The sequence below is a fragment of the Aspergillus stella-maris genome (assembly GCF_047715825.1).
Source record: "Aspergillus stella-maris strain CBS 113639 unplaced genomic scaffold BDV14scaffold_5, whole genome shotgun sequence".
In the NCBI taxonomy this organism is placed as follows: domain Eukaryota; kingdom Fungi; phylum Ascomycota; class Eurotiomycetes; order Eurotiales; family Aspergillaceae; genus Aspergillus; species Aspergillus stella-maris.
Window position 1 is genome coordinate 456,001 of NW_027396799.1, and position 27,734 is coordinate 483,734.

The following is a 27,734-nucleotide window of genomic DNA, read 5'->3' on the forward strand; positions in this document are numbered from 1 at the left end:
TCAATCACCGGGATACCTACTTCCGCTTCGTCGTACCCTTCGCCCCCTTGCCCTTGTCCTTGCTCTCGACCCCCAAAACGCCAACAACGCTCGCAACACCGCCAGTCTTCACCTCAGTCTCCTGAGCAGCCAAGCTCAATATGTTAATCTCCTTCGCAAGCCACTTGCGCAGAGGCTCCGGATGGAACGTCCCGTCCGCAGAGAACCAATCCGTAAACGGCTTCTCAATCTCCTTCTCCTCCAGAATCGCACCGGATACAGCTTTGTACTGGATGTTTAGCGTGTAGATTGGCGAGTTCCTTTCCACGTCTGAGCTGATTGAGATCTGTTCCCGAGTCGCATTAGCTCATGCCTTTACGAAACCATGTTAAATAGAAGAGAGAAGGATAAGAAGAAACATACCACCTCCCCAGTCGCCCTCCGTCCCCGAAAGATCTCAGAGCCCTCAACACCCCAAATCCAATACGTGAATATCGTGTTCAGAACAAAGTATGACCCCACCGCCGCAAGGACCCAAGGTGACCTTGTCGCCTCCCAGTGGAGTCTGCGGTCTGCATAGAATGTGAATGCGGCGATTGCGACGGCCGCGTATCCGACGACGAAGCGCACGTTTGTTTTGAAGTGGTCTTCTTTAAAGGTGTATGGCTTTGGGAGGGTTGTTAAGTAGGGTGCTAGAGCGTCGTCTGTGGTTGATTTGAGGTCTGGAGGTAGTCAGTGTGGTTAGCTTCGTTTGACTTTGCTATGTGGTGAGAGGGTGTTGTTGTAGATTGTTGTATGTAGATCTAGATGTAGGCGTGGGGACGAGCGCACCATTTTGAGAGTAGACGGGCACCTTTGGTGCGGTTTCTGAAGCCATGATGAAAGTTGCAGTGTTCAGAAAGAATGTCAAAATTTGGATACAAAGAGTGAGTGAGAATACAGAAGTTAATAATTTCGCGACGTGGTATGTAACTGCAGCTAAGAGTTGCGGCGAGCTGTCCCTTTCGGAGCTAAAGCGGCAGTACTTTTGGCTTGGATGTCCGCCGCCTTGTCGGTTCTTGTGGGGATCCCCAGCACTTCAAGGTCTCTGACACCACCAGCTCGATACAGCTTGCATCTGGTCCCCTCATCCTAGACATCATGGCTCTACAAGGTGTAGAGCAGACGATCCTTAGGGATCCAGCTCTCTTGTAAGTTCAATCTCTATTCTTGCGTCTCTAACCTTGCACCGTCAAAGGAGAGACTGACCGAACCGCAGCTACTGGATCTTGATTCCTATCTCCGTTGTCATGGTAAGAATTGTTTCCATAAACAGTCATCAAAAGCTCAATGCTAACGGTCTACTAATAGATCCTGACTGGTATGCTCCGCCACTATGCCACCGTCTTGATGAACTCCCCGCCCAAGCCAGCTGCAACCCTGGCCGAATCCCGCGAGCGCCTCTCCCTCTTCCGCGCCGTCAACCTGCGTAACCATGCTCCCGCCGTGCTCTCCAAAGAGGCCTTCGAAATGCGAAAGAACTACCTCGTCACTGGCTTCCAAAATGGCGCTTTCCTCAAGGACCCCAACAACCGCGGCCAGCCCCCGGCTAACCCCATGTCGGATCCTGCGGCTATGGAGGGTATGATGGGCATGATGAAGGGGAACATGATGATGATGATCCCGCAAACTCTGATCATGAGCTGGATCAACGCGTTCTTCTCTGGATTCGTGATTTGTTTGTTGCCTGATTGAACATTTGTGTGGTAGTGGATGCTAACGAGTTGTGATTAGTGAAACTCCCATTCCCTCTTACGATCCGCTTCAAGTCGATGCTGCAATCTGGTGTCATGACTCGTGATTTGGATGTCAGATGGGTGTCGAGTCTCTCTTGGTACTTCCTGAACTTGTTCGGTCTGCAATCTGTTTTTGGATTCATTTTGGGCAGCGATAACGGTGAGCTCTCTTTCCCGTTTTCAGAGTAACCATGGCTAATGATTCGATTAGCTGCCAACCAAATGGCTCAGCAAATGGGTGGTATGAACCCTGCAGCAGCTGCCAACCCCTTCCAGCCTGGACAGGACCCGCACAAGATGTACCTGAATGAGGCCGAGAACCTTGAGGTGTTTGAACACTTCTGCATCCTCGATGGCGTCGAGGAGAGAGTTCTGCGCAAGTATGGCGCTGCCCAATAATTGGTGGAGATATTCTGAGCTCAGTCTTGGGATCCCAAGACTGGGGTTTTTAGGTATCTTGATATAGTCCGCGTATCGCGGGATAGAATCAAAGATTATGGTTACGCATTTAAACCTCTACTCTTTTTATGTAGAAAATGATTAAAATGATTTATTGAAACGCTGGGGTCATTAACAGAATCATGTCACAAGAATAAACAAGTCATACACCGATGCGAATCATGAAGAATAGTTGATAACGCCGGAGAGAACCCAGACCTCGCCGTTCGCAACTTGCTCGGCAATGCTGTCAACCCGGATACCGCTTGGCTCAATCTTGATACTTTCAGTCAGTAACTGCATTCCTTCTAGCGAGAAGTCAAAGAGATACTCACGAATATATTATCCCCATCCTTCCTCCACTTCAACTTATCCCCACCCAGCGTCTCCGCTTCCTCACCCTCCTTCCAAGGACTCTGCGTAACAACATGAGCAAAGACAAACCGCTCAAGGTTACGCTTCGCCCGATCTTGCCCCTCACCACCTTCATAAGCGTTCATCTCCCCGAACTGCTCATAGTCACTGGGGTTCTCCCACGGCTTGCGCGGAAGGTCTTGGATAGCACTATTGCGGGGCGCAAGAACCGTTACATTCTGCGAGGCATCATTCAGCCGGCTCTCGACGGACTCGAACTGTCGCGTGAGTGAGGCGAAGATGTTGATGCCGCGGGTTTTCGGCAGGACATCTGAGATTATGGGTTCATTGTTGCTGGAGGCCATAGCTTCTTCGCGCAGTGGTTGCTGCGTGCTTAGCCACTCCTTTATACCCTCGAAGTCTTGCAGGCCTCGCTTCTCGCGTGTATGAGCGTTATTGTTAAGTAACGGTTGCGGGATACGCTTGCGGAGAGATAGAGAAGGGAAACCCCACGCCGTAGACAAAGTACAGAATAAGCAAAGTAGAAAAGCAGCTACAGAGACTGTGAACTGCCGCATCGTCAAACTAACAGGATGGACAGACGGAGGCTGTCTTTCTTTCCTGATGCAGATTGCGTAGTAGACCAGTCGTGTCGGCTGGATTACCATGACGCAACACCTCTACGGAATAGCCCACGCTGCGCACCCACACGTGATTCCGCGGAGAACAGTGGGATGTTGTCGCACGTGACGAATATCGATAAGGGCATTTGGAGAGAGAGCAGCGGGCACCACAAAATTCATGACCGCGCCAATTGCTCTCTTGCATCGTTGCTAGGGTTGATACGCAAGATGTCGGCCTTGCAGACGTTCATGCTGGTCGTCGACCATGACAAGCAGGAAGCTAGGCAGATTGCCGAGCGAGTTGCTCAAGGTAAAGTGGTGCCCTTGCTAATGCGGAACGTATCGGCGATACGATGCCCCTCCATGGGAGGATACTCGAGGAACACCCTGCGCTAACACTGTTGTTTGGGTGATGGATAGATATCGAAAACAAAAAGATGACACTCGTTGAAATTGTACAATCGCTGGGCGAATATATCAATGACGAAGACCCGCTACTCCGCGGCAAGGCCGTGTCCTATTTGACTGCGGTGATCAAGGCGCTGCCGCCGAAGTTCCTTAAGAGGCAGCAGGTGCAGGTCCTGACGACGTTCTTCTGTGATCGAATTGAAGATGCGGGTGCTGTTACGGGTCTCGAGGCGCTGCAGAAGCTGGATAGGTTTACGAAGGAGATGGCGGAGGAATTGGCGAGAGCGTGAGTGCTGCTGGCGCGCTGTTCTCATGCGATTAACTGCCTGGGCTAGGGCTGACATTTCGTATACAGGCTCTTCGAGAACTTCAGCACTCTGCAGTCCCGTGCGCAGTCCCAGAGATTCCAAGTCTACCAATTGCTCAACGAATTGATGTCGAACCACCGCTCTGTCCTGCATGATCTGGGTGATACTTCTCTTGTTGGGACGGTGGACCTTATGACGGGCGAGAAGGACCCGCGTAACCTTATGCTGGTGTTCTCTATCTTGAAGGTGATCATGGTAGAATGGGATATCTCGAACTATGTAGAGGTAGGTTCTGATTCGCGTTGATGGTGTTGGTATAATAACTAACTGAGAAAGATGCTATTCGACTCCGCCTACAACTACTTCCCCATCACGTTCCGACCACCGCCCAATGATCCCTATGGCATCACTGCGCAGGATCTGAAGGACCGCTTGCAGGACTGCATCTCGTCAACGAGTCTGTTTGCCCCTCATTCTATCCCTTCATTGTTGGACAAGCTGGATTCGACCTCCCAGAACGTCAAGGTAAGCTCATGTGCACTGGTTCAACACCGTCCAGATTCTAACAAACCTCAAGAAAGATGCACTCAATGCTTTAATCGCCTGCATTAACTCATATAGCCCTGATACTGTGTCCACACACTCCATCACAATATGGGAGACTCTCAAGTTCGAGATTCTCAACGCCCAGGAAGAATTTCTCTCCGATCTCTCTCTCAAGGCTCTGCATGATATCGCAAAGCGTCTGTCCGAGGGCGTAACGCAAATCTCCGATCAGTTGCCTCTTGCTCAGTACCTGCGACCTATTACCAAAGAATGCAATGAGCAACTACGTGAGCCTCAGCAGAAACAGGCCAAACCCGCCCAGCAGATCCTGAAGGCCGTCTCAGAGGCCTCCACAGCCTCTTTTACCTTGCTTGTGCAGGTCATTGTTGCGCCTCTTTTGACCCTCTACCAGGGTGCCGATGGCATCACGAAACAACGTGCCCTATTGGAAACCCTCACGCTGCTCTTCGAATCTGCGATCACAGTCTTCGGGGAATGGACGAGTCGGAGCCCAGAAGTGACCGCTGAGAACCCTCTAGAAGAGTTCAGAGACCAATTTTCTGAGATCTTCGGCCAGGCTTTGATGGGTACTGTCAAAGAAGAAGTCTCATTCCGCATTTCTGCTCTCAAAGGTTTTCTACGCCTATCAGTCCTCCGCGGCTACTTCCATGAATCAGAGATCGGTCTCTTCGTGCAGTATCTCAACGAAATCCTCCTAAAAGAAGAGTCTGTCGGACGCGATGACCTGAAAAAGGAAGCCATTGCCGCCCTTGCTGAGATCTCGAAGCACAAACCGCGTCTCATCATGGACATCACATTCCCGGCCTTCGTGGCTACTCTCCCTGACTTCGACGATGGCACCGACACCAGCTATCTACCTACACTTGAGATTCTGGCGCAGATCAGTATCGAAAAGGCCATCTTTGAGACACTTGTACGTCGGATGCTGACCAAGCTTAACCTCTTGCTGCAGAAAGAGCAGCCAGAGACTTCTTCTGCGGCTTACCCAAGGGCGATCCTTCTGACAATCTTCTACGTCATGAACCAAAGGAAACTGGAGGGTGACCCTGCTCTGGACATGTACTACGAGCAGCTAGTAGTGAGCATGTGCAAGAACACCGCAGCAGCAGCTTCAGGAACAACCAAGAACCGCATTCTCTGCGACGCCGGTGTCCTGGACATTCTGGGCCGGCTGTGCAACCTCATCGTGAGGTCGCTCCCACGATCCAAACAGGATCAGCTTGCACCGAACATCTACACCTTGTTCGCATCTGACTTCCAGCCTGTTCCCTCCGCAGGGTCCTCGTCGGAAGACCAGCGGCGTACACTGATTCTCTCCACGTATCTTCTCGCAGCTCTTCCCGCAGACTCTGCCCTCCCAACTCCCAACACAGCTGAGCTCCTCTCCATTCTCGTCAACCTCTCCACAACAGAGTCCTCAGCAGCAATACAGCTCGCCCTCCTCCGCCACATCGCCCTAGTCGTGAACAAATTCCTACCCAAGACCGAGCTCAGCGTTGCGACTGACCTCCTCAACTCCCTTCTTCCCATTGACCCCTCCACCCCGGTAACACCCGAGACTATCAAAACAATCTTCTGGCTTTCCAAAGCCCTCATTCTCCGTCTCGCACCATCAACAACACAAATTCTCACGTCGCTCCTCTCCCTCCTCTCCTCACCCTCAGAGCAAACAAGCACAGCGGCCTCCCGCTCCTTCGCTATCCTCCTCCGAGACGACGACGTCCTCACCCCCACAAACGGCGCGAATATTCGCCTCTTATCGAAGCAGCGCGTCTTCACGACCCTTACCCCGCTGATCTCCTCTAAGATCCGGGAAATCAACGTTGCGAACAACGCCTCTGAACCATCAGTGGACGCCGCAGGAGCAGGAACGCACATCAAACCAGCCCACCTAACAGCCCTATCCGGCATCCTCTCCACAATCCAACCAACCCTCGTCATGCCCGAACTCCCGACTCTCCTCCCGCTCCTCCTGCAATCACTGGACCTCCAACCGTACACCACGAAGGCCTCCACAGCAGACAGCACAGCCGTCCGCACCGCAACGCTCCAAACCCTCTCCGTCATAATCCGCGAATCGGGCGTCAGCGTAATCGACTCTTGCGGGCACGTCTCGTCGCTCGTAATTCGGCTCCTGAATACGTCCTCGAACACACCTAAGGGCGCGAACCCGCCGAGGTTAAGGGTTGATGCGCTTCGGTGCCTTTATTTACTTGCGCAGCCGCCTGCGAACGCGGAGGGGGCTCCTGCTGTTGCGGCGAGAGGGAAGTTGTCGCCGTTGTTGAGTGTGAGGAAGGAGGTTCTTAGACGGTTGGGATTCGTGCTTGATGATCCGAAGAGAGATGTTAGGAAGGCGGCTGTTGATGCTAGGGGGGCTTGGCTGAGGGGGGTTGAGGGGGGTGAAGAGGAGGAGGATTAGTTTGATAAGGGGTGATTTAGGAGAATAAAAAGGGATGTTTTATTGAATGATAGATATATGTATCTAGTTAGAGCGTTGTTACTTTGTTTTAGAGGTTGTTTTTGAAGTAGATCTTCGGTTTCAAAGTCAAGCATACATTCCGTTGACGACACTATTTGGGTAGAACCATTATATCGAGCGACTGCGATCAAGTCGAAACAACTTTTGTGCTTTTTCGTTCGCTAGATTAAAACGATGACAATCCTCTTCGAAGTTTTTTTCACTTCAACCTTGTACATCAAACAGTGTTCATAAGAACTAAGAAGCCAGTTGCCCAAGGACTCTTCTCAACGCTGCCGAGCTCACCAGTAGGCTTTCTCCGCTTGCTCAACTTCCTCCTGTTTGGCAGCTTTCTCGTCGACTGGGCTAGGTTTCACCCTCACTGCCACGCTTTCCACCTCCTTGACGCTCTCCAGCTCGTCGAAACTCCTTCCATTGTTGGCCTGAGGCTTGACCACTGCTACCTGCATACAGGGTGACAGTGGGCCACGATTGCAGGCACCGACGTTGTCCATCTTCTCGACCACTGCTTTAGCTACTTGCAGCATATCGGCTATTCCTGTATTGCCAATAGCAACTGCGATGGAACTCTTGGGCGAGTCAGCTGGTTGACCAGTAAGAGAAGCTGCTGCGTCCCCGAAAAGATCACTGCTGCGCCATTCCTTAGTGCGTTCTCCCACTTCAAGGGAAGCATTGGCTTTCAGGATTGTCTCGACCGCGGAGCTGACGAGCGAAAGCTCATACCAAACCTTTCCATTCTCGACCATGTCGTCACTGGTGCTGTATCGGGCTCTCACATGCTGAATATCAGGCGACTGTTGAGCTTTAATGCCGATGAAAAGGTCTTGTACTTCGGTCACTTGAAGAAGAATGTTGGCGCTTTCGGATCCCTTTAAATCGCTCGTAGGCTGATCTGCACGAACGTAAGGATGACGAGCACAGCGTTTCACAAACGCTTTCTCAATTGCCACTTTCGCTCCCTTGGGAAGTGCCATGTGCATGCGGATTTGTCTCTCTGCTGGAATCCAGAGGTGATCGACCAGGTATTTGGCCACTTCCTCGAACTCCGGATAAGAATCAGATCGATAAGGAAGGGTTACGCCCACCACTGCTCTCGCGTCCCAGACTTGCCCAGGAAAGTGCATGTTGACTGCTCCAAGTACAGACTTCGGGTTTCGAATCATATAACCCCCTTGCTCGTCAATGACGATGATGAGCAGCTTGTCTGTTCGAACTCGACAATGAAGCTCATAGCTGATATCACGCTCGCTGGGAGCTTGCTCGAACATCCTGGTCTTGCCCTGAGCTTTGCTGGTTTTGAGGTCGACGATGTGATCGAGCTCAGCGCCGCAGACGGTGAGTCTGTCGATAAACTTCGTCGTTGGCGCGGCAATACCTGATCGTGGTTGGAATAACTTCGACCATTCCGCCCGAGACATCAAACCGTCCCTGAAAGTCTTTGGTAGTATCGGTGTAATAATTAGGCCGAATTGCAAGTCAAACGTGAGGTTGCCGGGGCATGCTTCAGCTGCTTCGAGCGTCGGATTTATCACTTCAAACACCCGTTTAACGTCTTCGTCAACATATGCGGTCTGCTGCCGCTGGGAGTGTCTGTTGCGAGCAGGTTCAGCAGTTGTCGCAGATTTCGAACCCAACGCAGACGGCTTTCTGGTTTTCGGCTCACCCCAAAGCTCATTCAATGTAGCCTGCTTTGCAGCGGCTTTTGCTTTCGACTTAGAAATCTGCTTTCCTGCCTTCTGCCCCATGGTCCGGTGATACTTTCGGCTTTTGACTTCATCGACTGACGCTAGAGTTTCCGGTCTCTGACCACGTTCGAGGTCTCCGATGATTTGTCTTTCAAGTATCTTGTTATACGCGCCTGTACGCTGGCGTGGCCTGCCAGTAGCATTGGACACCATTAAATCTGACAGACTCTTGTATGCATAAGTCAGATTTTGAAGTTTAGCCGTCTGGCTTGGACAAACTCCACTGCTGGACGAAGCATCATACAGATGTCCTGGGTCGCTCGCCGAATCATCGGAGTGGGCGGTCCCAGAGACACCCGGGCCATCAGACTGAGTATTGAGCACATCACTAGCCGTGTTGGATTGCCCACTTCCAGTGCCAGCAAGTGAACAGTCCCCGCTGCTAAGCGATGGCTGGTCTGGCACAAGTGCAGGGGTACTGAACAGAAAAGTCAAATGACTGGAGCTAAGGTTATTCACTGACGTTCCGATATCAACTAGGGTGTTTTGTTTTATTTGAGGTCTAGTAGTAACGGCTTTGCTGAAGGGTTTACAGGCAGCATTTGTCTGGGGGATGAGCGCTGAGTGTGGGAGAACCGTGGCTTGCTCTGTCTCTTTACTGTTACCATAAGGTTTAGACGTGATTGTGGAGCATTGGTCGACGGTAGTATTAGGAATGTTGTAGTCGTTGATAAATTCTTTGTTTTTATCAGGTGAAGCTTGAAGATTCGGCGGGCTACTGGAGCCAGGCTGGTACGGGATGACCCAGCGTTTCTGGTTAGGCACATTGCTTGACTGGACACCCTTTGATTCATGCTGAGTATGAGAAGGGGCAATATCGAACATCGGGGGCTTGGGGACGGCTGGTCGTCGCATCTTGATCCTGGGCACTTTCTTGCCGTCCAATCTGGGATTAACGGCAACCGGAAGCTGAGTCTGCGAGCAAACAACATCTCCAGACTTCTCAGTCTCTCCACTTGCTTCTGTCTTCGGACCATCATGGACCCAGCGCTTGACCTGGCTTGCCTTCTCCGGTGACAGATAAGGATGACCAGCTTCGGACCTCAAGGTTAGCGACTGCATCTCAACAGAATACGCGACCATTTCCGGTTCCATCTCAGCGAACTCGTCCCCGACTCCAATTCCTCGGAATACGAAATCATTCAAGATCCGAGAGGTCTTGTTCTCACTGGCGCACGACCCAGGTTGAACCAAGTTTCCTTGAGGCTCCCACAGCTGAGTATCTTCGTTGAAGAAATATGATAAAGTAACGAACATCTGACCCAGACCAGCGACTTCTAGTAAACGGGAAGCAGCGTCCATGGTGATCATGTCGTAGGGCTTTACTCTCAAGCGGGTGCCCCGTTGTGCTCGATCGACATCAATGTTGCTGACATTCGGGTAGTCCAGATAAGACTGCAAAGGCAATTAGCTTCTGAATAAAAAGGATAGTGAATGGAGTGCATACCAATGGTTTCTGAATCAGATCAAGTTTCGCCAATGCATCGTTGACACTATTTTCGGTTGCCCCCGAGACCTGAAGACCCTTGAGATCATCTGCGACGATAATCTCAGTCCTGGTACGATTGGCAATTTCATCCCGTATGTCACGAAAATTGTTCGTAGCAAAGCAGCCGGCACCGCCAGTCGTTGAAAACCAGAACTTCGTTACTCTGGATTGTGGATGCAGAAGCATTGTTGCGGACTCATCACTTAGAGACAGTAATCCTTCGTTCTGTTCTGCATCGGAGTCTCCTATGGTGGGAGAGGTATCATGAACAGTCGCTAGAAAGTCCAAGGCGCGAAGTCTAGGGCTCTGGACGCTAGTAAGCATTTGCCTCAGGCCAGAAGGTCGCAGCAAACTCACGTCAAGGAAATCATTGTTCTCCTGCTTTTCGATGAAAGAAGAAATCATTGCCGAGATTGGGTCCAACAGCCCATCCAGTTTTCCCCTGATGACGAGAACCTTAAAGAGGACGCAGTCGTGAGCATGAGAAGTCAATATTGTGCCCGGATTGGAAGCTTACCTGATCATTGCTCGAGTAGTCGCAGACGCATTCTGCTTGAGGAATGTGATGGCTACAGACATGATTGTTAGTAAAATGAGGAGGAAGCAGATTGCAAAGCATACAAAAATTCATTTTCGAGCTCTTGAACCTAAAAGATGGCCGTCAATTGAGATTGAGAGTTGCAGTGTTTGATGATAGCTTACGCCGACTTCTTCGAACGCCCACATACACGCGAACGTCAGTCTTTGGTTGAGTAGATCCATCGTAGCGAGGAATCTCGACTTCGCTAACTGTCCGGGGTCGAATGAACGGTACAGGATGTCCAGGGCCCAACAACGCGTACCTTGACGCAGTCGAGGCAGGTGCCCAGCTCAAAAAGCCGAGACCGGGTGCAGGTGGAAGAGAAGGTGTGCAAGAGCACAGAAAGACAAGGTAATCTCGGGAACAAAGTCGAAATAGTGTGAGACCCAAGGTAGGTACTGTGTTGGTTGTGGGCTGAAGATAATGCAGAAGAGCAGGAAGACGAGAGGGAGACGGGACGGAGATGAGAGTGCAGAAAGAGGAAGCGGCCCAGGAGGAGGCCCCGGAAATGACCAGGATTATATTCGCCACAATAGAGACCGTTGCCATGCCAGCTTAACCAGCGCAGTAACATGCTCTGGAGTGATACATGGGAGCAACGTGTCTTGTGAATGAAAGAAGAGACTCAACGATGACTGAAGCAGAAGCCAGAAGCAAACAGTGTTCCTGCACGCAGCCGTCACTAGAAAAAGAAAATAAGAGGAAGAGGAAGAGGAAGAGGAAGAGAACAGGGGAAAAGGACAACAGCTGCTGCTGCAGATGCAGTAAAACAAGAACACAGCACGAGTCACGTTGTCATGGCCCGCAAGGGAATATTCAACTCAAATCAACTCAACTCAATACATTCAGGGAACTCTATTAAGTTTAGTCATTGTTGTAAGTAGTGCACCATAGCTGGACAACAGCAAAAGGAACACTCGTCTATATCTCCCAGGGTATCAGAAGTCCCGAACTCCAAGCCATGCCAAACGCAGCGAATGAAACGAATAAAGACATGGCAAACCGTTGTTAATGTACAGTCTCACGGGGCAACGTAACCTCGGGAGATCCAAAATCGCCGTTTATATGCTTCGCTCGACGCTGACGCTAGATTAGATGAGTAGATTCGACAGCGCCGACGTCGGGTTGACACCAGGCACTTCGCTATGTATTGCGAGGAACTCGGATTGGTTGGAACGCGTTGGGGCATGTTGCTGCATAGGGGCCCGCTCATTCGGCATCGTTGACCTCGCGTTTGACCTGTAAGACCCATTTCATCTGCCCCTCGGCTTCTTTCAGTGATGCGAGGGCAGCGTTGAACTTTGTCTCGCCTTGCTGACCTTGCTCAATCAAGTCTCTCACTTCGCCATCATGCGCTCGTTTGTAGTCTTCGTACTGCTTGAACAGTGCCTCGAAGTTCTCTTTGGCTCGTTCGAGTTCCCGATCCTTCTGAGCCATGTTAGAGTCCAATTGGTCTATTTGCGAGCTCGCCTTATCGTATTTGGTTTTCATGGCGTTGATATCATCGCGTATGCTCTTCAGCCTGCGCTGCAGATCTGCGCGTTCCCGTTGTCCAGATTTTGCCAGCACATCATACTGGGTTTGTGCATGATGGGCGATCTCTTGCAGCTCGGCGCACTTCGAGTGAAAGTCGTCTTGTGCCTCGTCCATCAATTGTCGGAATCTCGTTTTTTCATCCTCCGCTTGCTGTCGCCTATCGCGTTCACTTTGGATCTCAACCCGCAATTCCTCAATCTTTTTCTCTTTGCGCGAAAGCGAATGTAAACTCATTTCGTGCGAGTGTTCGAGGTTCTGGAGACGATCGGTCATGTTCTGCACCTGGGTCTTGAATGCTTCATTCGTCCGTTGTGTTTCCTCTGCGCGCGACCGGTAAACGCTGCACTCGCGAGTCAGGCGCGCGATATCTTCTTGTAGATTGTGTATGACACGTCCTGACTTGCCTGTGGCAGCGTGACCGACAGCAGAGGACCATTCCGTTGTTGTCGCATCGCCGTTTGTAGGGAGATGATTTGTAGGAGGGGAGAAACCGTTGCTATGGCTCGGCGGTGGGCTCGATGCTTCTATAAAGAAAAATTTTGTGTTAGCAGATTGTCAATTGACCTCGACAACGAGGCGATCGGGGTCGGCCAACCTATTGTAGTCTCCGCAACCCCCGAGTCGAATTGTTGCTCAGGAGAATCCACCTCGAACAGTCCATTGTGCTGGGTCATGTTCAATTCCGTCTCGACATAGGGCAAACTGATACGGGGAGCTCGAAAGGGACCTGAAGTAGCAGACCCATTGGTCGCAGAGTTAGCATTCTCGGATTCTGACTTGGGTGACTTTTTGGGCCGGCCGAATCGAGCTATGCTCGGCATGACGGGGGTTGGTGAAATTCGATTTCAACAACGACGAGGGGGGCGCAATTGACCAAACTGGGGCATCCAGACGGTAAATAGAATAGGGACTCGGTCGGGCGCAAAGGCGAGCAGGTGCTTTTATGGTGATGCCAATGGCAGTACGCCCCGTGGTCGCGCTCCAGCTCCGACACGGCCGACATTAAAGGTTCTCAAAGTGAGGCAAAGAGCGAGTGAAAGAAGGATTGTGGGCATATAAAGGGCAGAGAAATCATACCAAAGAAACCGGGGCCTGATAAAGAAAGATCCGCGGCAGGAGAATTATTGTTTTGGGTTTACTGTCAGGATGATGTTATTAGTATCGCGCTTAGTTAGGATGCATGGGCTAAGATTGCCGAGACATCAAATTGCGGTGGGAAGGACGGTCTGCCGCGGAGGTGGACTTACTTTGAGGACAAGAGTAATATGCAAATGATGAGGTACTGAAGTTTGTATGGTTGAACTGAATGAAATTATTGTGCTTTGAGCAATAAAGCGCATATATATATATATATATATATATATATATATAAGAAAAAGACAATGTCAGGAGAGAAGTAAAGGAGGGTTGTCGAGGGGGAGAAAGCGGGACTGGTCAATGCGGCGATGATATACTTACTGCCGTCAAGTGCCACAACTCTGAATAATCTGCAAATAATTATAGAACCACCAATCACATCAGACTGTTCAGAGTGTCTCTGCAGCCTTTGTGACAGGGCGCTCACAATCTGACATGAGATTGGATCAGAGACAATGAAACCCAGACAAGGCAACCCTCCAGACACAAAGGGCACCGCCGAGGCCTACCAAGTCTGTTCCGGTTATGGTGAGACGCTTTGTGGTTAAGAATTGGTTCTTTTTTTTTTTTTTCTCGATGAGACTGTGCTAATACATAAGAGGTATGCATCTGAAAGGGTTTCCCTTGCTTCCAGGTTTCGGACAGCGCGAGTGGAGCGAACACAGGCGACGCGCCAACGACGTACGGAGTGCAGAATAAAAAAGTAAAGCCAATCCACCACGGCCCAACGATACATAAAATAAACGGTCTAAGCTCGCCAACAATATCGCCAGGAACTCCATATAGATATCTCCGATGCAGCCCCAGCCCATACAGTGTGACTGACCAGCGTTGTTCGTCCGCCTTTCGTCCGGCTGTTTTGTGTTATTCGATCAGTCGTTGCATGGGGCAAAGAGGCGATGTTCTTTTTTTATGATTTCAAGCAGCAAAAAAGGCGACGGTAGCCACAAGAATGAGTGCCATCTCAGGAGAAAGATATCTGAAAGTGACGGCATCGCTGGTCGGTGACTGTACTGCGCTCTTGCCCGAAGTCATGTTGAACCGGGAAGAAGGACTGTTCAGGGTTGGGATATAGCCGTTGTTGCCATGCTGAACACTCGGTCTCTCCCCACCGAGAGGAGGAGCACTGTCTGACGGGCGGGGTGAGCTTGAAGTCGCTGGTGCTGATGCCACAGGTTCCTCGCCGGGCTTGGTAGCGAGCGTTACAAGGCCAGAGTAGTTGATGCCACCATCCTGTTCAATCTGAAAAGCATAATCGGAACCGGGGGGAAGGGTGGCTTCGGGGGCCCATGTGAACGTGCCTCCTGTCCCTTGATCGGTGAGGACTTTGAGGGTCTTGAGGTTACCGGAGGGGCCTTGTCGCAGGGTGATGGTTGCTGGCTTTGAAGGGTTAGCATGAGTTGATTGCACTTCAGGACTATGGTTCTTACGAGGTTCGGGTCGCCTTTCCAGTTCAATGTGGCTGGCTCTCCGGTATAGATGGTTGTTGGCCACTTTGTGAACGCGACGCCCGCTAGACTGACTTGGGCCAGGCATGCCCAGGTAGCAAGAAGGGGCTTGAAGAAACGCATCTTCGTAAGAGATGAGATGTTCAATTGAAGTAAAAGCTGTTAGAAGAGGTTGAACTAAATGAAAATAGACGTAAAAAGCGCAGATGACGATATTGAGACTTGGGAGGAAGATTCCCAGGGCGATGAATCACAATATTAAAGGTCGCGGCGAGATGCTGAGAGACTCAAGGCAAGGGCAAGAACGAGTGCAGCCGGTCGAGGGAGTGAGCTGGGGAAAGAACTATACAACTGACTGGGGCCTGTGTCTTCTCGCTACTTACCCTGCCGTGGCCGTTGAGATGGAGTTGCTTCAGTTTTCAAAACTCAAGTGGCGAGCAGCAGCTATTTACATGTATCTGGACATAACAAAGGGGTGGCGTGAGAGTACACGACATTCCTGTCAACAATTCTCTTGCAGTGGATGGTATGCACGCCAGGAATGTTGAAGCGCGGTTGTGGCTGCCGGCTGCCAAGGTTCGCGAACAAGCCTGTAAATACATTCCACAGCTGCCCGGGGATCAATTACTCAACTCGAGGTTCTTGCTAATCATGCCAGTTCTTACCCTGATTGGAAGGGATGATGACTCTTCGCTGCGGATTTGGGTATATTACCGGATCCGGAAGAGAAGGGAGCCTCACGGTCTCCGGCGCCATTTCCGGCTGATTCTGCATTTTTAGCAGTTGCGACCCTCGTTCTTTCCACTGTCACTGTTTCAATCGCTTGACTTCATTTACCTACCGGTCCGACACGTACTTCTGTCATGCGCTCATTTCTTCTATTCAGCTTGAGAAGATTATCATCTCATCTCTACCTACGAATGATATAAACCATTTTAAAGTCACTCGTTCATCCTACACTCGTTTATCCATATCGCTCGCTTCGACTATACACGATTCAACATTCGTCTAACAGCGTCCATCTTCTATACAGCAATCTACAGCACTTCGGGATGCTCACAGACAACTCAACGGACACAACGAAGTATGGCGAATCCTCATCTGAGGTGCTCATTACAGCTGGGCGTGTCCGTCCAGCAACAACATCGGCGCGCGAGCAGCGCTACTATCGATCAGTAGACGTTGGAGCGCGCCCAGACCCGGAACCTGATCCAGAGCCATACATACCTCCCAATACACTGACGGCTCGAGAAAACCTGGAAATGACCCGACTTGAAGCCCTACATACTCTCGATACCTGCCGCCATGTCATTGCAACTCTCGAACTGACAAGGTTGCGCAAGTCCCGTACAGGATTATACCATTGGATGGCATTCTGGGAGCGACTGTACGAGCGGTCGTTTGCAAGCTTGTTGTCGTCTCGAGTCATGGCCGCCTTATACAAAGTCGACGCATTGTTCCGTGCCGTTTCTTTTGATCTCCACCAACTCGCACGGAAGACCGAGTTCGCCGTCTGCAGTGCTTCATCCGAGAAAGAAATCTTGCGTATTCTCGAAAGAATGGAGAGCGAGGTTCTGACCCGGGGAAAGCGTAGGCGCAGAAAGGCTCAACATATCCTTCAAAAGATGCGCGCCAATATCGAAGCCATCCCAGTCAAAGTCAACGACGAACTTTTCGACGATATGAAACGTGGTGTATTTGCGCTAGATGTCTTTTGCGATTACCATCCAGGAGACGAAAGAGCAGAACAGACTGAACGGATGTGGTCTCAGCATTTCATCGGACAGTCCGTGGGCTTGGTTGCGGTTTCTCCATATCTGTACCGGCAATGGCGAGATTCATCGGTTACGGATTCAACTTCTCAGCCATTGACCGCGTATAGCTCGAATAATCGTTGGACCGACTCATTACTAGGGAGTGCAGGAAACACAGGGGATTATTAGACGCAGGACACGCGTGCTTTCACCTTCACAAGGTGAAGAGTGCCCATCATCCAAGTACAGCATCAAGCGGGCGTTAAGGTTGTGATCTTTGATACTTTAGATAGCAGTGGTTATTTGCGACATTGGAACAGGTGGAGGAAAATATTGGTCTTAGGTAGAAAATAATACGAACCAATTGTGTCTTGACATTGATTCAGAATGCTCTAATATATAATCAAAAACATCATGACAGATCCTACGAAAAATCCCACAAACTCCGCAAAAGACTCCCCGGCGCCTCATCAACCCCCCCATTCTCCTCCAACAACCGATCCGTAAATATCCTCTTCGGAATCTGATACTCCACAACAGGAATCTTCTTCAACGGCTTCTCCCCACTCCCCAACTCAGCCCCCAACATCCCCTGATACGTATAATCCAGGAAGTCCTCGAGGTTATAGCTCTGTTTCGTGAACTGCTCTGAGATTATGCGCGTAATGGACGCTACATTCGGGTGGTAGTGGCTCTGTAACGTCTCGAGTTCCCACAGACTGCTCTCGATAGCACCTGTTTTGTCCGGGTCGCCTTCTTCGGCGTCGAAGGGGTCGTCCATTCCTTGTTTTTCGATGTCGGATTTTGTTTCTGGGTCTGCGATTACACGGTGCAGCATGAATGTGCATGTTGGGTGGGATTTGAAGAGGTTGTAGATGAAGGGGACGATTGCGACGATTGCGGCGGGGGGTGCGTTGAGCGCTAGTCGTGACAGCCGCTTGATGAAGCTTGCTACCAGTGTAGCGGGTAAATGTGTAGAGGCTAAGAATGTATTTAGAAGCCGGAAGAATCTTGAGCGGTGTTTGGAGTGAAGGAGATCTTCGTCGAGTAGGGAGTACAGTTTCGGGTAGAACTGTGGGTAATCGAGGTTCTTTTCCTGGATGAGGTAGAAGAGGCCTGAGAGGGCGAGGAGGGAGGTTGCGCCGCCGACGTTGTAGGAGTCTGTGAGGAAGTCCATTAGGAGTTCTGGGCGGGTGAACCAGGGCTCGATGTGATGGACCATTATGCGGAGGAGGGATTTGCGGAGCGGAGCGGAGAGGTTGTTTTGGAGGAGGGCGAGCCAGGCGTCTTGCGCGCGCTTTTTGTATGTGTTTACGGACATGAGCTTTTTGTTTTCTTTGCTCTTGCGAGTGTGGAAGGAGGTGAACTTGTGGTTTGCTGGGGGGATTTTGTCGCACGTTGAGAGAATGGTGACGAGGGTTTCGAGGGCTTGTGTGCTTCGTGCTGTTGAGGCGTATTCACTATCATGGCTGTAAGTATTCAACGGTCGAAAGGAATCGTGGTTTGTGGGTAACGTACGCAACTTGCATGAATGTGTAGTAGGTGACATCCTCGTATGGCCTCAGGTACTTCTCTAGGAACTCTGTCCGCAAGGCTTGTCCGTCGCGTGCTTCAATGACCGCCTCGAAGATGTTGCGGAACAAACCAGAGATCCAAGCTTGAGTCTCGTCGCCGGGAATATGTGTAGCACGTTCGTTGAGGAGGCGCATGGCCAAGTTCAAGGCAGTGATCTAGCAGAGTTAGCCTGGAGCAAGACACTGTCCAACGAGCGCAACTCACCTGAGACGCAGCATCGCTCTCACGCATGATAGACTCCAATTGCCTTTGGTACTCCTTGCAACGCTCCTTTAGCCAGCTCACGACGATTTTCTCATTCTCAGCGGCACGTTCTGGCTCGGTCAAATTTCCACCAGCGATCAATCGGCTGAAGACTCGACAAAGCGACACTGCAACTGCCAGATTCGGGTTTGTCCATGATCCTTCTCCATTGAGCATCGATATGAGTGTTGCAATGTTGTTGTAGTGTTTCCTCGACTCCCCGATTTCTTCTTCCAGTCGCTGGACGTCGGCCTCTGTCTCTGCGCTCTCATTTTCTGCGACGGCACGGCGTTTTGAGGAGGGGACGCCGCTCTCTTTGGCGCTTTTTCGCTTTTTCGAAGCGACTGATTTATCGACAGCTGAAGGCATATTGTCCGGTCGGTGCGAAATACCTTCTCGACGCAGCAAAAGGCAACAGTGCTGTCACTTGTAGATTTCCTGTTGCTGGTTCTATAATTTTTCGGGCATCTTCGGCTGGCGGTTTTTCCGGTGACCGCACGATTACCGTGTAGGGACTAGCGCGACACTGCTCAAGCCGCCATCCCGACTTCAGTTCTCCTCAATTCCGTTCACCCATCACATCCTGTCAAGGTCTGATTATCGCAACAATGGCTTCGCGTCTTGCTAAGAGCGCCATTGGTATGTTCCAGACTAATATTCAGCACCGCTTTCAGTACCCGATAACACTTGCTAACCTCCAGTAGGCGCTGCCCGCCTGCGGCCCGCCCTTCCCTCGCGCAACGTCGCTGCCGTCACGGCCAACCTCTCCGCAACCCGCTACAACTCCAACGTCCCCAGCGAGGACCCCAAGAAGAAGGCCCAGTCTATCCTCGATGCTGTTCCCGGCAATTCCCTCGTCTCCAAGACCGCCCTCCTCTCCGCTACCGCCGGTCTCTCCATTGCTGCCATCAGCAACGAGCTTTACGTGATGAACGAGGAAACCGTTGCTGCTTTCTGTCTGCTCAGTGTTTTCACTGCTGTTGCCAAGTATGGAGGCCCTGCCTACAAGGAGTGGGCTGATGCCCAGGTCAAGAAGCACACGGACATCCTGAACGCTGCCCGTGCCGACCACACCGACGCTGTCAAGCAGCGCATTGACAACGTCAAGGAGCTCTCCGGTGTTGTTGACCTCACCAAGCAGCTCTTCGCTGTTTCCAAGGTACATTCACCACAATAATGGACATCATGTTATGATGATTTTCGATACTTGCTTGGGAATAATGGAGCTAACGCTTTGTGAAGGAAACCGCCCAGCTCGAGGCTCAGGCCTACGAGCTCGAGCAGCGCACCGCTCTCGCTACCGAGGCCAAGCAGGTCCTTGACTCGTGGGTTCGCTACGAGGGCCAGGTCAAGCAGCGCCAGCAGCGTGAGCTTGCCGAGACCGTCATTAGCAAGATCCAGAAGGAGCTCGAGAACCCCAAGACCCTCCAGCAGATCCTTAACCAGAGCGTCGCTGACGTTGAGCGTAAGTCACAATTTGCAGGATCCCTTTGAGCTCGAGCAAGACTAACAGTTATTTAGGCATCATGTCCTCCAAGGCCCAGTAAATGGAGTCCGCTTGATAGCTTGCTGTCAACTCATGTACAAATTAAGACCTGTTTCTGTGCTAAATTAGACATATCAATACCATTTGATTCACAAAATGTGCCGTGATATTGCTGTAGTTGAATTCTGAGTAGCTATGTATTCGCATCTTGAGGTTCATTACCCTGTTGGAGCTGTTAAGCTGTAATTTGATGAACTTCGGTATTCCTTCTTTCCTTCAACTCTAGGGCATTGCTCGTAATTTTTTCCTGGTGTTTACCTAGAGTACTGGGAATTGCGATATTGGCCTTTTCTATTTATTGGCGGTTGCTGTTTCCATGCTGCTGTGGCTTGCTGTTATCGATTGTGTTCATTTTCTTACCGCTTCTCAACCAAGCTTCCTGGCAAACCCCAGGGCATTCTTCAATTCTCCCTTCCTACACATCATCAGATTGTCTATAAGTTACACGCCCATTTACAGCTGGAGCATCATGCTGACAACCAAAGCAACTCGAACTCAACCCCCTGGATCCAGAACAAAACCATGTGTGCGGCAACAGACTCCAGCTTCCACGCACTTGGAATGACTCGGTTACCGGGCGGCTAACCCGTGTCGAACCATGGGAAGAGCATGAAATTGAGGGACATGAATTCCATTCCAGGCTGCACTGTCTTTCTATTAATATGTCCTGAGCGGATCACCGCCATGCTGTGCCTGGCTTTGAGCTGACACAGCCCCCAGTACGAGTTACGAGGTCGTTGTCCTGCCCTACCAGGTTCCCAATGTAACAGCATCGTGGCTGAGACGGCGTCATTGAGAAGGAAGATCTTATATGAATCCTGAATGCCCCCGGGCCTTGGCCTTTGCCAGTGATATCCCGCTTCACGTTTCACTCCTCAGATCCAACTCTCGATCCTCCATCTTCCGTCGCAAAGATCAACCAACCCCACGCGATCGACTGTCGCAATAATTCCTAGCAACAATGCCGCTGCGCGATATACTTCACAAGAAAGATGCGCTCAACAACCCCGGCGATGAACGTGCGCCAGGAACAGCCGGAGCTTCCGTTCCTGAAATTAGATTCATCCGCTCGGACACCACAACACAGGACATCATCATTCCACCAAGTCCCCTAGACGACAATGAAGACCGTCTAGCCTCCCCGCGGCCCTCCTCTTCTTCCTCCAACCGACGGTCATTAAATCCATTCTCTCGATCGAGATCCCCGTCCGAACTGCAAGAACCAGCATCGCCGACTCGTCCGCGAGGGGAACGACGGTTGTCGCATTTGTTGCGGCGTGATCGGCGCGGCTCGTCTGCGTCTTCCGTCAACATCCCACCGGACCTGCCGCAGATAGCAACCGATACTGGCGACGAGCAAGAGCGGGAGGCACAATGGGAAAAGCGTGCAACTATACTTGCGCAGCGTAGTCCGCAGTATGGCTCGCCGAGTCGCTCGCCTGCTGGGTCAGGACTTGGAACGGAGAACATTCGACCGCGGTCAAGAAGCTCAAGCCATAGTCGGATCAACGACCCGCAAGGAGATGTGAGATGCCCATGCCTGGTACCGAAGTTACACTGCGTATCGATGGTTAATGATGATGCAGGTGAACATCCAAGAAGCCATCAGACTCCATGAAGCCGGTGGTAAGACAGCAATGAATCGCACGCATTGAGTCAATTGATAGATCCGGACTAACCCTTCGCTATCAACAGAATTGGAGCAGTCGACGAGCATGTTTGCTCAATTAGCGGATCCCAATGGTGCCAACAATGCCCTAAGTCAGGTGCTCTACGGCCTTGCACTGAGGTAAGAGCGGTCTCTCATTGGATCTAAAGCTCTGATCTATACATCATCTATGAAATATGATATTCTAACATGCGGTTGCCTTCTAGGCACGGCTGGGGATGCACCCCTGACCCCGAAAAGGCTGTGATCTATCTTTCGGGCGCCGCGTCGAATTCAGCGGCGATCGAAGCTGAAGCCCTCGAGTCGGGGCTCAAGAAAGGCGGTGCCGCCAAAGGTGAACTCATCCTGGCGATTTTCGAACTGGGAAACTGTTTTCGCAATGGCTGGGGCGTCAAAAAGGACCCGGCAGCAGCGCGACATTACTTTGAGACCGCTGCCAATCTCGGCGATGCGGATGCTATGAACGAAGCTGCCTGGTGCTACATTGAGGGATTCGGAGGCAAGAAAGACAAAGTAAGTGACTGGATGAGGGATCATCCTCCTCGCGATCAACAATTCCTCTTGGGTATCCATGCCTGAAATATCGCTTCACTCTTCTGGCACCATTGAATGCTCGACGAAGACCCGCTTGTGCTCTTGGCTAATCCCCATCTTCTACTTAGTTTTTGGCTGCGAAATACTACCGATTGGCTGAAGAAAAGGGAAACAAGATTGTAGGAAATTCTTGGTACGTTGAAACAAGTCTCCGAGTCTCCTCTTTCCTCCAAGTTTCTGCAAGACCCAAAACAAATGTGACGACTCGGATTTGTGCGTTGTGTTGTTTGATGATCCATATGCTGCTATCACCTGCATATATCACTGCTTCGGAAGTGTCTGGGGAGTGGCGGCTGCAGCTGGGTTGATAGGCCCTCGTGGTTTCTTCTGCAACTGCGCCATGCAAACCGGCGTCACCCACTCAACCAACCACAGCGCCGAACCCCCCATTGTTCCGTCTTCACTATCCCGGAATAAATCTATCCAGAAGATGCCTTGATGATGAAATTGACCTCGGCTTTTTTTAGGATCTGGAAAGAGAAATACAATCCACAATAATCCCTCCATTTGCATCGCGTCTGCAAAACGGTTCGGCGCCTTTCAGCCCACGAGTCGCTTAGGCGCTCTACAACAGCCCTATCACGGACCCCCACCGGCCATTCCGAGCTCCCGTGTCTCATATATGTCAAACGCCTGGTCTAGCTTTGGGGCTGAATGCACCATCGCAGCGCAACGGCCAACGGTATACAGCGGGTGGCCTTAAAAACCCAAACGACCTTCACTGTATATCCAAACCTGATTCCTGTCGCCCTCTCGTCAGCCGCAGACCAATACGACTCCGCCCTCGAAGCCTGGTTCGCCTAGCCTTCACCTTCCGCTTCCTAGCCCGAATGACCCAATCCCTTCACATCCTGTCGCAACGTTCATGGCAGCTGTGAGTGGGGCACTGCAGCGAGAATGGGAGGAGCGGAGACTGGAAGATGGAGCCTGGAGATCCCCCCTAGGTTCGTGACCCAACGTTTCGAATCCTCGAAGCCTCATCTTTGTCCTGGGAACCCAATCTCTTGGCCGATCTAGAACAGCTTCTATTGCTTGAACTCTTTTCATCGTCATAGCCATTTACGTTGCGAGGTACCTTGGTTGTTTGTTTATTTGCTAGCCATACTATATCCTTTATCCTCTCGGGGTCTCCGGATGCATGGTCTTTCTTCCCGCGCCAGGGCGAATAGTAAGCTCGTGATACGGGCATGATCCCGCCTATGCGGTCGAAGCACTACTATCCAGTATTCGTACTCTTGTCCCTTCATTTTGGGGTTGCCTGTAAGCACTTGGTGAGCTGAAACGCTTTCTAGGTTGTAATGCTGCGCATCAAGATGGACCGTTTACATAGGTCATCGATGTTTTTTTACAGCGTATATCCTTGAGAACCTCGACGCGCCAAACTAGGATAGGCACCTACTATAGCACGCTTACCTTGTTGAATATTGGATGGAACCCAAACTCAAGGTTCCCCTCATCTCACCATTCGATTCCGATTCCACAAATCTCACTCTTACCCTCGACTCATACTCTAATCCATGTATGTATGTCTACGCCCCGAGCCCCAAGCGCAGTTTTCCGCAGCACACTGTGCACATTCGTACTCCAAATCCAAACCCAACCTAGATCCAGATCCCACCTTAAGATCCCACTTAGGCTACTCTACAGATGATAATACAGATGGTCTGCAGTACAACTCCACTTTACAGTCTACAGCCAGCCAGCCATTCATTCATTATGGATGATCCGTGCATTTGGGTCTTAACTCTCCAGAAGAACATAATCTCTACTATAAGGTCGAAAATACGCCAATCTTTCGCATACTCTGTACTCTGTTGTCCAATATCACGGTACCAGAAAGCGGGGAGAGAGAGGGGGGGTCCGTCAGTGCGGCAGTGCCCCATCGTTCGTGCTGCGCCCTTGGCTTCGATGATCGCTACTAGTATCAGTACGAGTACCCAGATCAGGTCAGTCCGTTGGGTGCGACTGACTCGTTAGACTCGGGGTTGGGTCATTTGGGCTGTTACAAGTCTCAGGATGGAAGGTAGATTTGCTTTTGTCGGCGTTGGGGCAGTGGGGGTGTTTGCCTTCTCCCGTGATATGAGTGCGAGTGCGGATTTCTACTTTCTAGGGAGACGAGTCGGGTAGGTGGGACGCGCTTACTATGTGAGAGTGTGTAGTGTACAGAGTACTATATTTGCTTTATTCTAGTACGATGGCTGAGAGAAGTCGGAGTGGTGGTCTATTTTCTTACATTTCAAGGATAAGGCATAGGAATGCGGGGTTTTTGGTAATCCAACACGATCTTCATCACTGTGTCTTGTTTGTCACTATGTACAGTACAGGAATAGGTCGACCTCAAGAAGTGAAAAAAATATGGGATAGGAAGCTAATACACACGGGGCACAAAGGAAAGCGGGGAGTGTGGTTGCTTCAAATGAGTGGAAGGGCTTCCTGACACCGGCGACTAATCCAGGTCATCCTGTGCACCAGTGCCAGAAAAGCAAAATAACAAGCAAAAGCAAAAGCAAAGGCGAGAACAAACGCTGACCCTGTCACTGTCGGAGTATATAGTGACAAACAAAGGAAATGGTGAAGATCGAGATGGGGAAAAGGTCAAGGTTATTGGTAAATGGGGTGATGGAGAAGTAGAAGGGTCAAAGTAAGCAATGCTCCAAACAGGCCACCCAGAGATGGTGGGCAGCCCCGCTGTCCAGGAAGAAAAAGTAAACAAGTATCATCAGACATTAAAACATTCCGGTTCATCAACATAAACATGTCAGTCGTATCATCAGTAATCGTAACACAATTGCCGCCCCTCGCCCTGTTGTTTGGTCCAGTCCGCAGATGCAACATAGAACATGAATTCCCAAAATACAAAAACAAGTAGGAAATAATTGAAAGCAAATAAAAGTGTTGGTCTTCGTTGGTATTTTGTCCGCACAACTCTTCGTCGTATCAGAGCAACCGTTGAAGGCGCTGGTAGTTTCGAAGCAGCGTGATGTCGGATGAGAGACTTCTGAAGACGTAGAAGTGTACATAAATGCAAAAACGCTTTGTCGGCTCGTGATAAATTTCAAAAATGATCCAGTCGCTGATAAATCATTTGTACGCCGGTAACCCGTAAAAAAAGTATAACACATCGCTAATTTGTTGTCAGAGTCATGAGTAGCTAGTCGATAACATATATCCAGTCGAAGGAAACGGCAAGCTGTTCTATGCATGTATATGGCTAAGTCTGGCTAAGCTGGCCAACAGTCGTTTATCGTCAAGTTTGTCATAGGGTCATTGAAAAGGACATAACGGTCGAGGGGCGTGGAAGAATAAGGAAAAGTGGTGTTGAAAGAAGAGCGAGGGCGGCAAAGGTAGCAGTCTCTGGATACGCTGGTGTATGAACTCCTGGGGTCTACTCAGGCCTGGGCAAAGCCGGAGGTTTCCTCTCGGTTAGTGGAAGCGCCGTACTCCTGAACCATTCGTCGGAAGTCGCGAATCACCTTTTCAGGAACGCGGTCCCACATAAGTGACCGAGAGTAAACTTCAGAGGTAGTCTTGTTAGGCATCCTGACCTGCGCAGTACCTCTCATCGCGGCCAATGCCTGCTGGAGATTAGAGGGCTGCTGTGACTTGTAGCCGGCGCCAGTTTCATCAAACGTAGTCAACGAGTTATACTGCTCAGCGTTGAGAGCAAAGACCTGCTCCTGCTCCTGTTCCTTGGTTGGCATCGCAAGAGTATTGTGAAGCTCGTCGAGGTTTGAGGTGGCAGCAGAGCCAGTCATTTGGGCCATTTCCGCGCCAGTGATGGTGGTGGGAAGAGGACCAGCAGAGGCTGAGACGGCAGGCTGATTGGCCGACTGCGCAAGTTCTGGGGGCGATGAAGCCAGGACGGCCTTAAGGACATTCGCAGACTCGGCGCGATATTCCTCAGACAGACGGGGAAGAGATCGGGCAGGAGCGGAGGCACTGTTGGAGGCGATGAAAGCACCAAACAGCAGGCACATGTAGAAAGCGTTCCAGCTGAAAGGGTAGTCGTTGTTGCCAGCCTTTTCTTTCTCATTCGTAGCGACAATCATAGTCTGCGTAGGCTGGGGAGCGGCGGCGACAGCTTCAGTATCCAATGAAAGACTGTTGACCATAGTGAAGTCTTCCCAAGGACTAGTCTCCATGGTAAGATTCTCAAAGTCGGAAAACTCGGAAGGAACATTGGGTCGTGCATGGCGCTCAAGTTTCTCAACAGTCTCCTTGAGGACGTTGTTCTTCTTTCGAAGGTCCGCGGTCTCCAAGGTGTGGACACGAATGAGTTCGTCCCTCTCCATGTGCAGGTTGTTGATGTATTGGTTGACCTCCTGCTGCGCAGATAACCAATCGTTCTTTTCGCGAAGGAGTTCCTCTTCACGCAGTCTCAGATTGTCTACCTGTCGCTCGAGCTCGTTGATGGTCTGGGTGTAAACCTTCTTTTCCTCCTCGAGCTTCTCGGTGTGGATCTTCTTGCGCTGGCGCGAATCCAAACTATACAACCATTAGCGCCGAAGGATAAATAGGGGAGAAATATAACTTACGCAGCTTGACGGTTTCGCAGCAAGCGCTTTTGTTGCTTTAGCTCCTTGATCTCTTCCTCGTTGGTCGACTGGCTGATGAGATGGTCGATATTGCTCAATGTCCGCTCGGCAGGAATCTCGAAGCGAGCATTCTTCTTTCGAATACCGTCGCGACGAACGCTCAAAGGCGAGCTATTCCGGTAGGTAGGACTATTCTTTGGTCGACCGGGGTCAGGCATGTCTGTCGAGGCGGGCATCCAGCCCTGACTTGACTGTGGGGACATGGCGACCGCGCCCGGCGGCGCAAAGCCCATATGCTGGCGAGAGTACATGGACGGCATATTGACGGTATTTACCGGGCCCACAGCGCCCCCAGAAAATGGAGCGACCGAAGCATTGTCCATGTCGGTGGGGTAGTTCTCGTACATAGCAGAGGGGGTACATGAGCCAGAGTCCTTTTGCATTGGCCAGGGTTGAGGTTGGCCGTAGGGTAGTCCGTCCATTCTCATAAAAGGATTGGGAGCAGACTCAAAGAACGGGTGAGCGATTTGTGAGTTGTGGCGGGACTGGTTGCTGGATACTGATTGAGAAAAGTCGGACCAGACCGAGTCGCGATGTTGAAAGCCGTCTGGGCCTTGTTCGTATGAATGCCTTCGGTGGTCGGCAGCAGATGTGAAGTCTTGCGAGGTGGTGTCGAGAATCTTGTCGTCTAATACGCTCATTTCGTCGTCTTCAGGATATGATGTTGATGGTGGTTTTGCGTCCAAGGCGGAAGGATGCTGGTGATAGAAGTCAAAGGCTGGTTGTGAAAATCTTGCCATGACTGGACAGAGGCAGGATAGAGAGGATCAAGAGAAGGAAATGAGGAATGCGAGACGAGATGAAGAGATGTTGAGGTGATACAAGAGGCGGTGTGTTGGGAGTGCGGGGTGGGAGGTTGGTAGAGTAGAGGATGAGAGGATGGGTAGGAGAG

General features: G+C 50.9%; 14 protein-coding genes across 14 annotated transcripts; 5 read left to right on the plus strand and 9 right to left on the minus strand.

The window, feature by feature from the left end:
• Positions 1-16: 16 nt before the first annotated feature.
• Positions 17-856, minus strand: BDV14DRAFT_196188 (signal peptidase complex subunit 2; the record flags this gene model as incomplete). Its single annotated transcript, XM_073772383.1, has 3 exons — positions 17-325; positions 403-701; positions 811-856. 3 exons carry the CDS (start codon positions 854-856, stop codon positions 17-19), a joined length of 654 nt encoding a protein of 217 aa, XP_073632327.1.
• A 143-nt stretch (positions 857-999) lies between these two features.
• On the plus strand, positions 1,000-2,267 carry BDV14DRAFT_103581 (ER membrane complex subunit EMC3). Its single transcript, XM_073765533.1, has 5 exons — positions 1,000-1,169; positions 1,238-1,271; positions 1,330-1,696; positions 1,753-1,914; positions 1,966-2,267. Exons 1-5 carry the CDS (start codon positions 1,120-1,122, stop codon positions 2,151-2,153), a joined length of 801 nt encoding a protein of 266 aa, XP_073632328.1. The 5' UTR covers positions 1,000-1,119; the 3' UTR covers positions 2,154-2,267.
• Positions 2,268-2,372: 105 nt separating this feature from the next.
• On the minus strand, positions 2,373-3,124 carry BDV14DRAFT_187317 (uncharacterized protein; the record flags this gene model as incomplete). The annotated part of the gene is made up of 2 exons (XM_073770942.1): positions 2,373-2,468; positions 2,528-3,124. 2 exons carry the CDS (start codon positions 3,122-3,124, stop codon positions 2,373-2,375), a joined length of 693 nt encoding a protein of 230 aa, XP_073632329.1.
• A 273-nt stretch (positions 3,125-3,397) lies between these two features.
• On the plus strand, positions 3,398-6,871 carry BDV14DRAFT_196191 (MET18/MMS19 family protein; the record flags this gene model as incomplete). The annotated part of the gene is made up of 5 exons (XM_073772384.1): positions 3,398-3,479; positions 3,590-3,863; positions 3,933-4,170; positions 4,222-4,410; positions 4,463-6,871. 5 exons carry the CDS (start codon positions 3,398-3,400, stop codon positions 6,869-6,871), a joined length of 3,192 nt encoding a protein of 1,063 aa, XP_073632330.1.
• Positions 6,872-6,877: 6 nt separating this feature from the next.
• BDV14DRAFT_165784 (uncharacterized protein) lies at positions 6,878-11,522 on the minus strand. The gene is made up of 6 exons (XM_073767374.1): positions 10,868-11,522; positions 10,787-10,812; positions 10,683-10,734; positions 10,523-10,621; positions 10,124-10,471; positions 6,878-10,071 (listed from the first exon to the last, which is right to left on the minus strand). The coding sequence occupies exons 1-6, from the start codon at positions 10,925-10,927 to the stop codon at positions 7,213-7,215; spliced, it is 3,444 nt and encodes a 1,147-aa protein (XP_073632331.1). The 5' UTR covers positions 10,928-11,522; the 3' UTR covers positions 6,878-7,212.
• Positions 11,424-13,633, minus strand: BDV14DRAFT_165786 (uncharacterized protein). Its single transcript, XM_073767375.1, has 2 exons — positions 12,877-13,633; positions 11,424-12,805 (listed from the first exon to the last, which is right to left on the minus strand). The coding sequence occupies exons 1-2, from the start codon at positions 13,100-13,102 to the stop codon at positions 11,955-11,957; spliced, it is 1,077 nt and encodes a 358-aa protein (XP_073632332.1). The 5' UTR covers positions 13,103-13,633; the 3' UTR covers positions 11,424-11,954.
• A 178-nt stretch (positions 13,634-13,811) lies between these two features.
• BDV14DRAFT_165789 (uncharacterized protein) lies at positions 13,812-14,516 on the minus strand. The gene is made up of 2 exons (XM_073767376.1): positions 14,020-14,516; positions 13,812-13,946 (listed from the first exon to the last, which is right to left on the minus strand). Exons 1-2 carry the CDS (start codon positions 14,152-14,154, stop codon positions 13,842-13,844), a joined length of 240 nt encoding a protein of 79 aa, XP_073632333.1. The 5' UTR covers positions 14,155-14,516; the 3' UTR covers positions 13,812-13,841.
• BDV14DRAFT_196194 (GPI anchored serine-threonine rich family protein) lies at positions 14,337-14,989 on the minus strand (the record flags this gene model as incomplete). Its single annotated transcript, XM_073772385.1, has 2 exons — positions 14,337-14,798; positions 14,849-14,989. The coding sequence occupies 2 exons, from the start codon at positions 14,987-14,989 to the stop codon at positions 14,337-14,339; spliced, it is 603 nt and encodes a 200-aa protein (XP_073632334.1).
• Positions 14,990-15,782: 793 nt separating this feature from the next.
• Positions 15,783-16,926, plus strand: BDV14DRAFT_103668 (uncharacterized protein). The gene has a single exon (XM_073765534.1). It carries the CDS (start codon positions 15,919-15,921, stop codon positions 16,807-16,809), a length of 891 nt encoding a protein of 296 aa, XP_073632335.1. The 5' UTR covers positions 15,783-15,918; the 3' UTR covers positions 16,810-16,926.
• Positions 16,927-16,943: 17 nt separating this feature from the next.
• Positions 16,944-18,878, minus strand: noc4 (ribosome biosynthesis protein NOC4). The gene is made up of 3 exons (XM_073765535.1): positions 18,400-18,878; positions 18,139-18,350; positions 16,944-18,080 (listed from the first exon to the last, which is right to left on the minus strand). Exons 1-3 carry the CDS (start codon positions 18,805-18,807, stop codon positions 17,045-17,047), a joined length of 1,656 nt encoding a protein of 551 aa, XP_073632336.1. The 5' UTR covers positions 18,808-18,878; the 3' UTR covers positions 16,944-17,044.
• A 140-nt stretch (positions 18,879-19,018) lies between these two features.
• On the plus strand, positions 19,019-20,082 carry atp4 (F1F0 ATP synthase subunit 4). Its single transcript, XM_073767377.1, has 4 exons — positions 19,019-19,077; positions 19,143-19,597; positions 19,681-19,903; positions 19,960-20,082. The coding sequence occupies exons 1-4, from the start codon at positions 19,047-19,049 to the stop codon at positions 19,983-19,985; spliced, it is 735 nt and encodes a 244-aa protein (XP_073632337.1). The 5' UTR covers positions 19,019-19,046; the 3' UTR covers positions 19,986-20,082.
• Positions 20,083-20,945: 863 nt separating this feature from the next.
• BDV14DRAFT_196198 (tetratricopeptide repeat protein) lies at positions 20,946-22,232 on the plus strand (the record flags this gene model as incomplete). Its single annotated transcript, XM_073772386.1, has 4 exons — positions 20,946-21,509; positions 21,571-21,610; positions 21,680-21,773; positions 21,860-22,232. 4 exons carry the CDS (start codon positions 20,946-20,948, stop codon positions 22,230-22,232), a joined length of 1,071 nt encoding a protein of 356 aa, XP_073632338.1.
• A 2,605-nt stretch (positions 22,233-24,837) lies between these two features.
• On the minus strand, positions 24,838-25,543 carry BDV14DRAFT_103742 (uncharacterized protein). The gene has a single exon (XM_073765538.1). The coding sequence runs from the start codon at positions 25,448-25,450 to the stop codon at positions 24,992-24,994; it is 459 nt and encodes a 152-aa protein (XP_073632339.1). The 5' UTR covers positions 25,451-25,543; the 3' UTR covers positions 24,838-24,991.
• A 93-nt stretch (positions 25,544-25,636) lies between these two features.
• BDV14DRAFT_196199 (putative bZIP transcription factor) lies at positions 25,637-27,582 on the minus strand (the record flags this gene model as incomplete). The annotated part of the gene is made up of 2 exons (XM_073772387.1): positions 25,637-26,732; positions 26,783-27,582. The coding sequence occupies 2 exons, from the start codon at positions 27,580-27,582 to the stop codon at positions 25,637-25,639; spliced, it is 1,896 nt and encodes a 631-aa protein (XP_073632340.1).
• Positions 27,583-27,734: the final 152 nt, after the last annotated feature.

What these genes read in the sequence shown, in the direction of transcription:
- BDV14DRAFT_103581 (XM_073765533.1), top strand. Translation starts at nt 1,120, where the DNA reads ATGGCTCTACAAGGTGTAGAGCAGACGATCCTTAGGGATCCAGCTCTC. An exon ending in CTTCTCTGGATTCGTGATTT is followed by an intron (nt 1,697 to 1,752) that starts GTTTGTTGCCTG and finishes AGTTGTGATTAG; the next exon opens with TGAAACTCCCATTCCCTCTT. An exon ending in CATTTTGGGCAGCGATAACG is followed by an intron (nt 1,915 to 1,965) that starts GTGAGCTCTCTT and finishes TGATTCGATTAG; the next exon opens with CTGCCAACCAAATGGCTCAG.
- BDV14DRAFT_165784 (XM_073767374.1), bottom strand. Translation starts at nt 10,927, where the DNA reads ATGGATCTACTCAACCAAAGACTGACGTTCGCGTGTATGTGGGCGTTC. An exon ending in AGAACAATGATTTCCTTGAC is followed by an intron (nt 10,472 to 10,522) that starts GTGAGTTTGCTG and finishes ACTAGCGTCCAG; the next exon opens with AGCCCTAGACTTCGCGCCTT. An exon ending in ATCTGATTCAGAAACCATTG is followed by an intron (nt 10,072 to 10,123) that starts GTATGCACTCCA and finishes TTGCCTTTGCAG; the next exon opens with TCTTATCTGGACTACCCGAA.
- BDV14DRAFT_165786 (XM_073767375.1), bottom strand. Translation starts at nt 13,102, where the DNA reads ATGCCGAGCATAGCTCGATTCGGCCGGCCCAAAAAGTCACCCAAGTCA. An exon ending in GGTTGCGGAGACTACAATAG is followed by an intron (nt 12,806 to 12,876) that starts GTTGGCCGACCC and finishes TTTTCTTTATAG; the next exon opens with AAGCATCGAGCCCACCGCCG.
- BDV14DRAFT_165789 (XM_073767376.1), bottom strand. Translation starts at nt 14,154, where the DNA reads ATGTATCGTTGGGCCGTGGTGGATTGGCTTTACTTTTTTATTCTGCAC. An exon ending in AAACCCTTTCAGATGCATAC is followed by an intron (nt 13,947 to 14,019) that starts CTCTTATGTATT and finishes AAAGCGTCTCAC; the next exon opens with CATAACCGGAACAGACTTGG.
- BDV14DRAFT_103668 (XM_073765534.1), top strand. Translation starts at nt 15,919, where the DNA reads ATGCTCACAGACAACTCAACGGACACAACGAAGTATGGCGAATCCTCA.
- noc4 (XM_073765535.1), bottom strand. Translation starts at nt 18,807, where the DNA reads ATGCCTTCAGCTGTCGATAAATCAGTCGCTTCGAAAAAGCGAAAAAGC. An exon ending in AGAGCGATGCTGCGTCTCAG is followed by an intron (nt 18,351 to 18,399) that starts GTGAGTTGCGCT and finishes TAACTCTGCTAG; the next exon opens with ATCACTGCCTTGAACTTGGC. An exon ending in TACACATTCATGCAAGTTGC is followed by an intron (nt 18,081 to 18,138) that starts GTACGTTACCCA and finishes CAGCCATGATAG; the next exon opens with TGAATACGCCTCAACAGCAC.
- atp4 (XM_073767377.1), top strand. Translation starts at nt 19,047, where the DNA reads ATGGCTTCGCGTCTTGCTAAGAGCGCCATTG. An exon ending in TCTTGCTAAGAGCGCCATTG is followed by an intron (nt 19,078 to 19,142) that starts GTATGTTCCAGA and finishes AACCTCCAGTAG; the next exon opens with GCGCTGCCCGCCTGCGGCCC. An exon ending in AGCTCTTCGCTGTTTCCAAG is followed by an intron (nt 19,598 to 19,680) that starts GTACATTCACCA and finishes CGCTTTGTGAAG; the next exon opens with GAAACCGCCCAGCTCGAGGC.
- BDV14DRAFT_103742 (XM_073765538.1), bottom strand. Translation starts at nt 25,450, where the DNA reads ATGCATAGAACAGCTTGCCGTTTCCTTCGACTGGATATATGTTATCGA.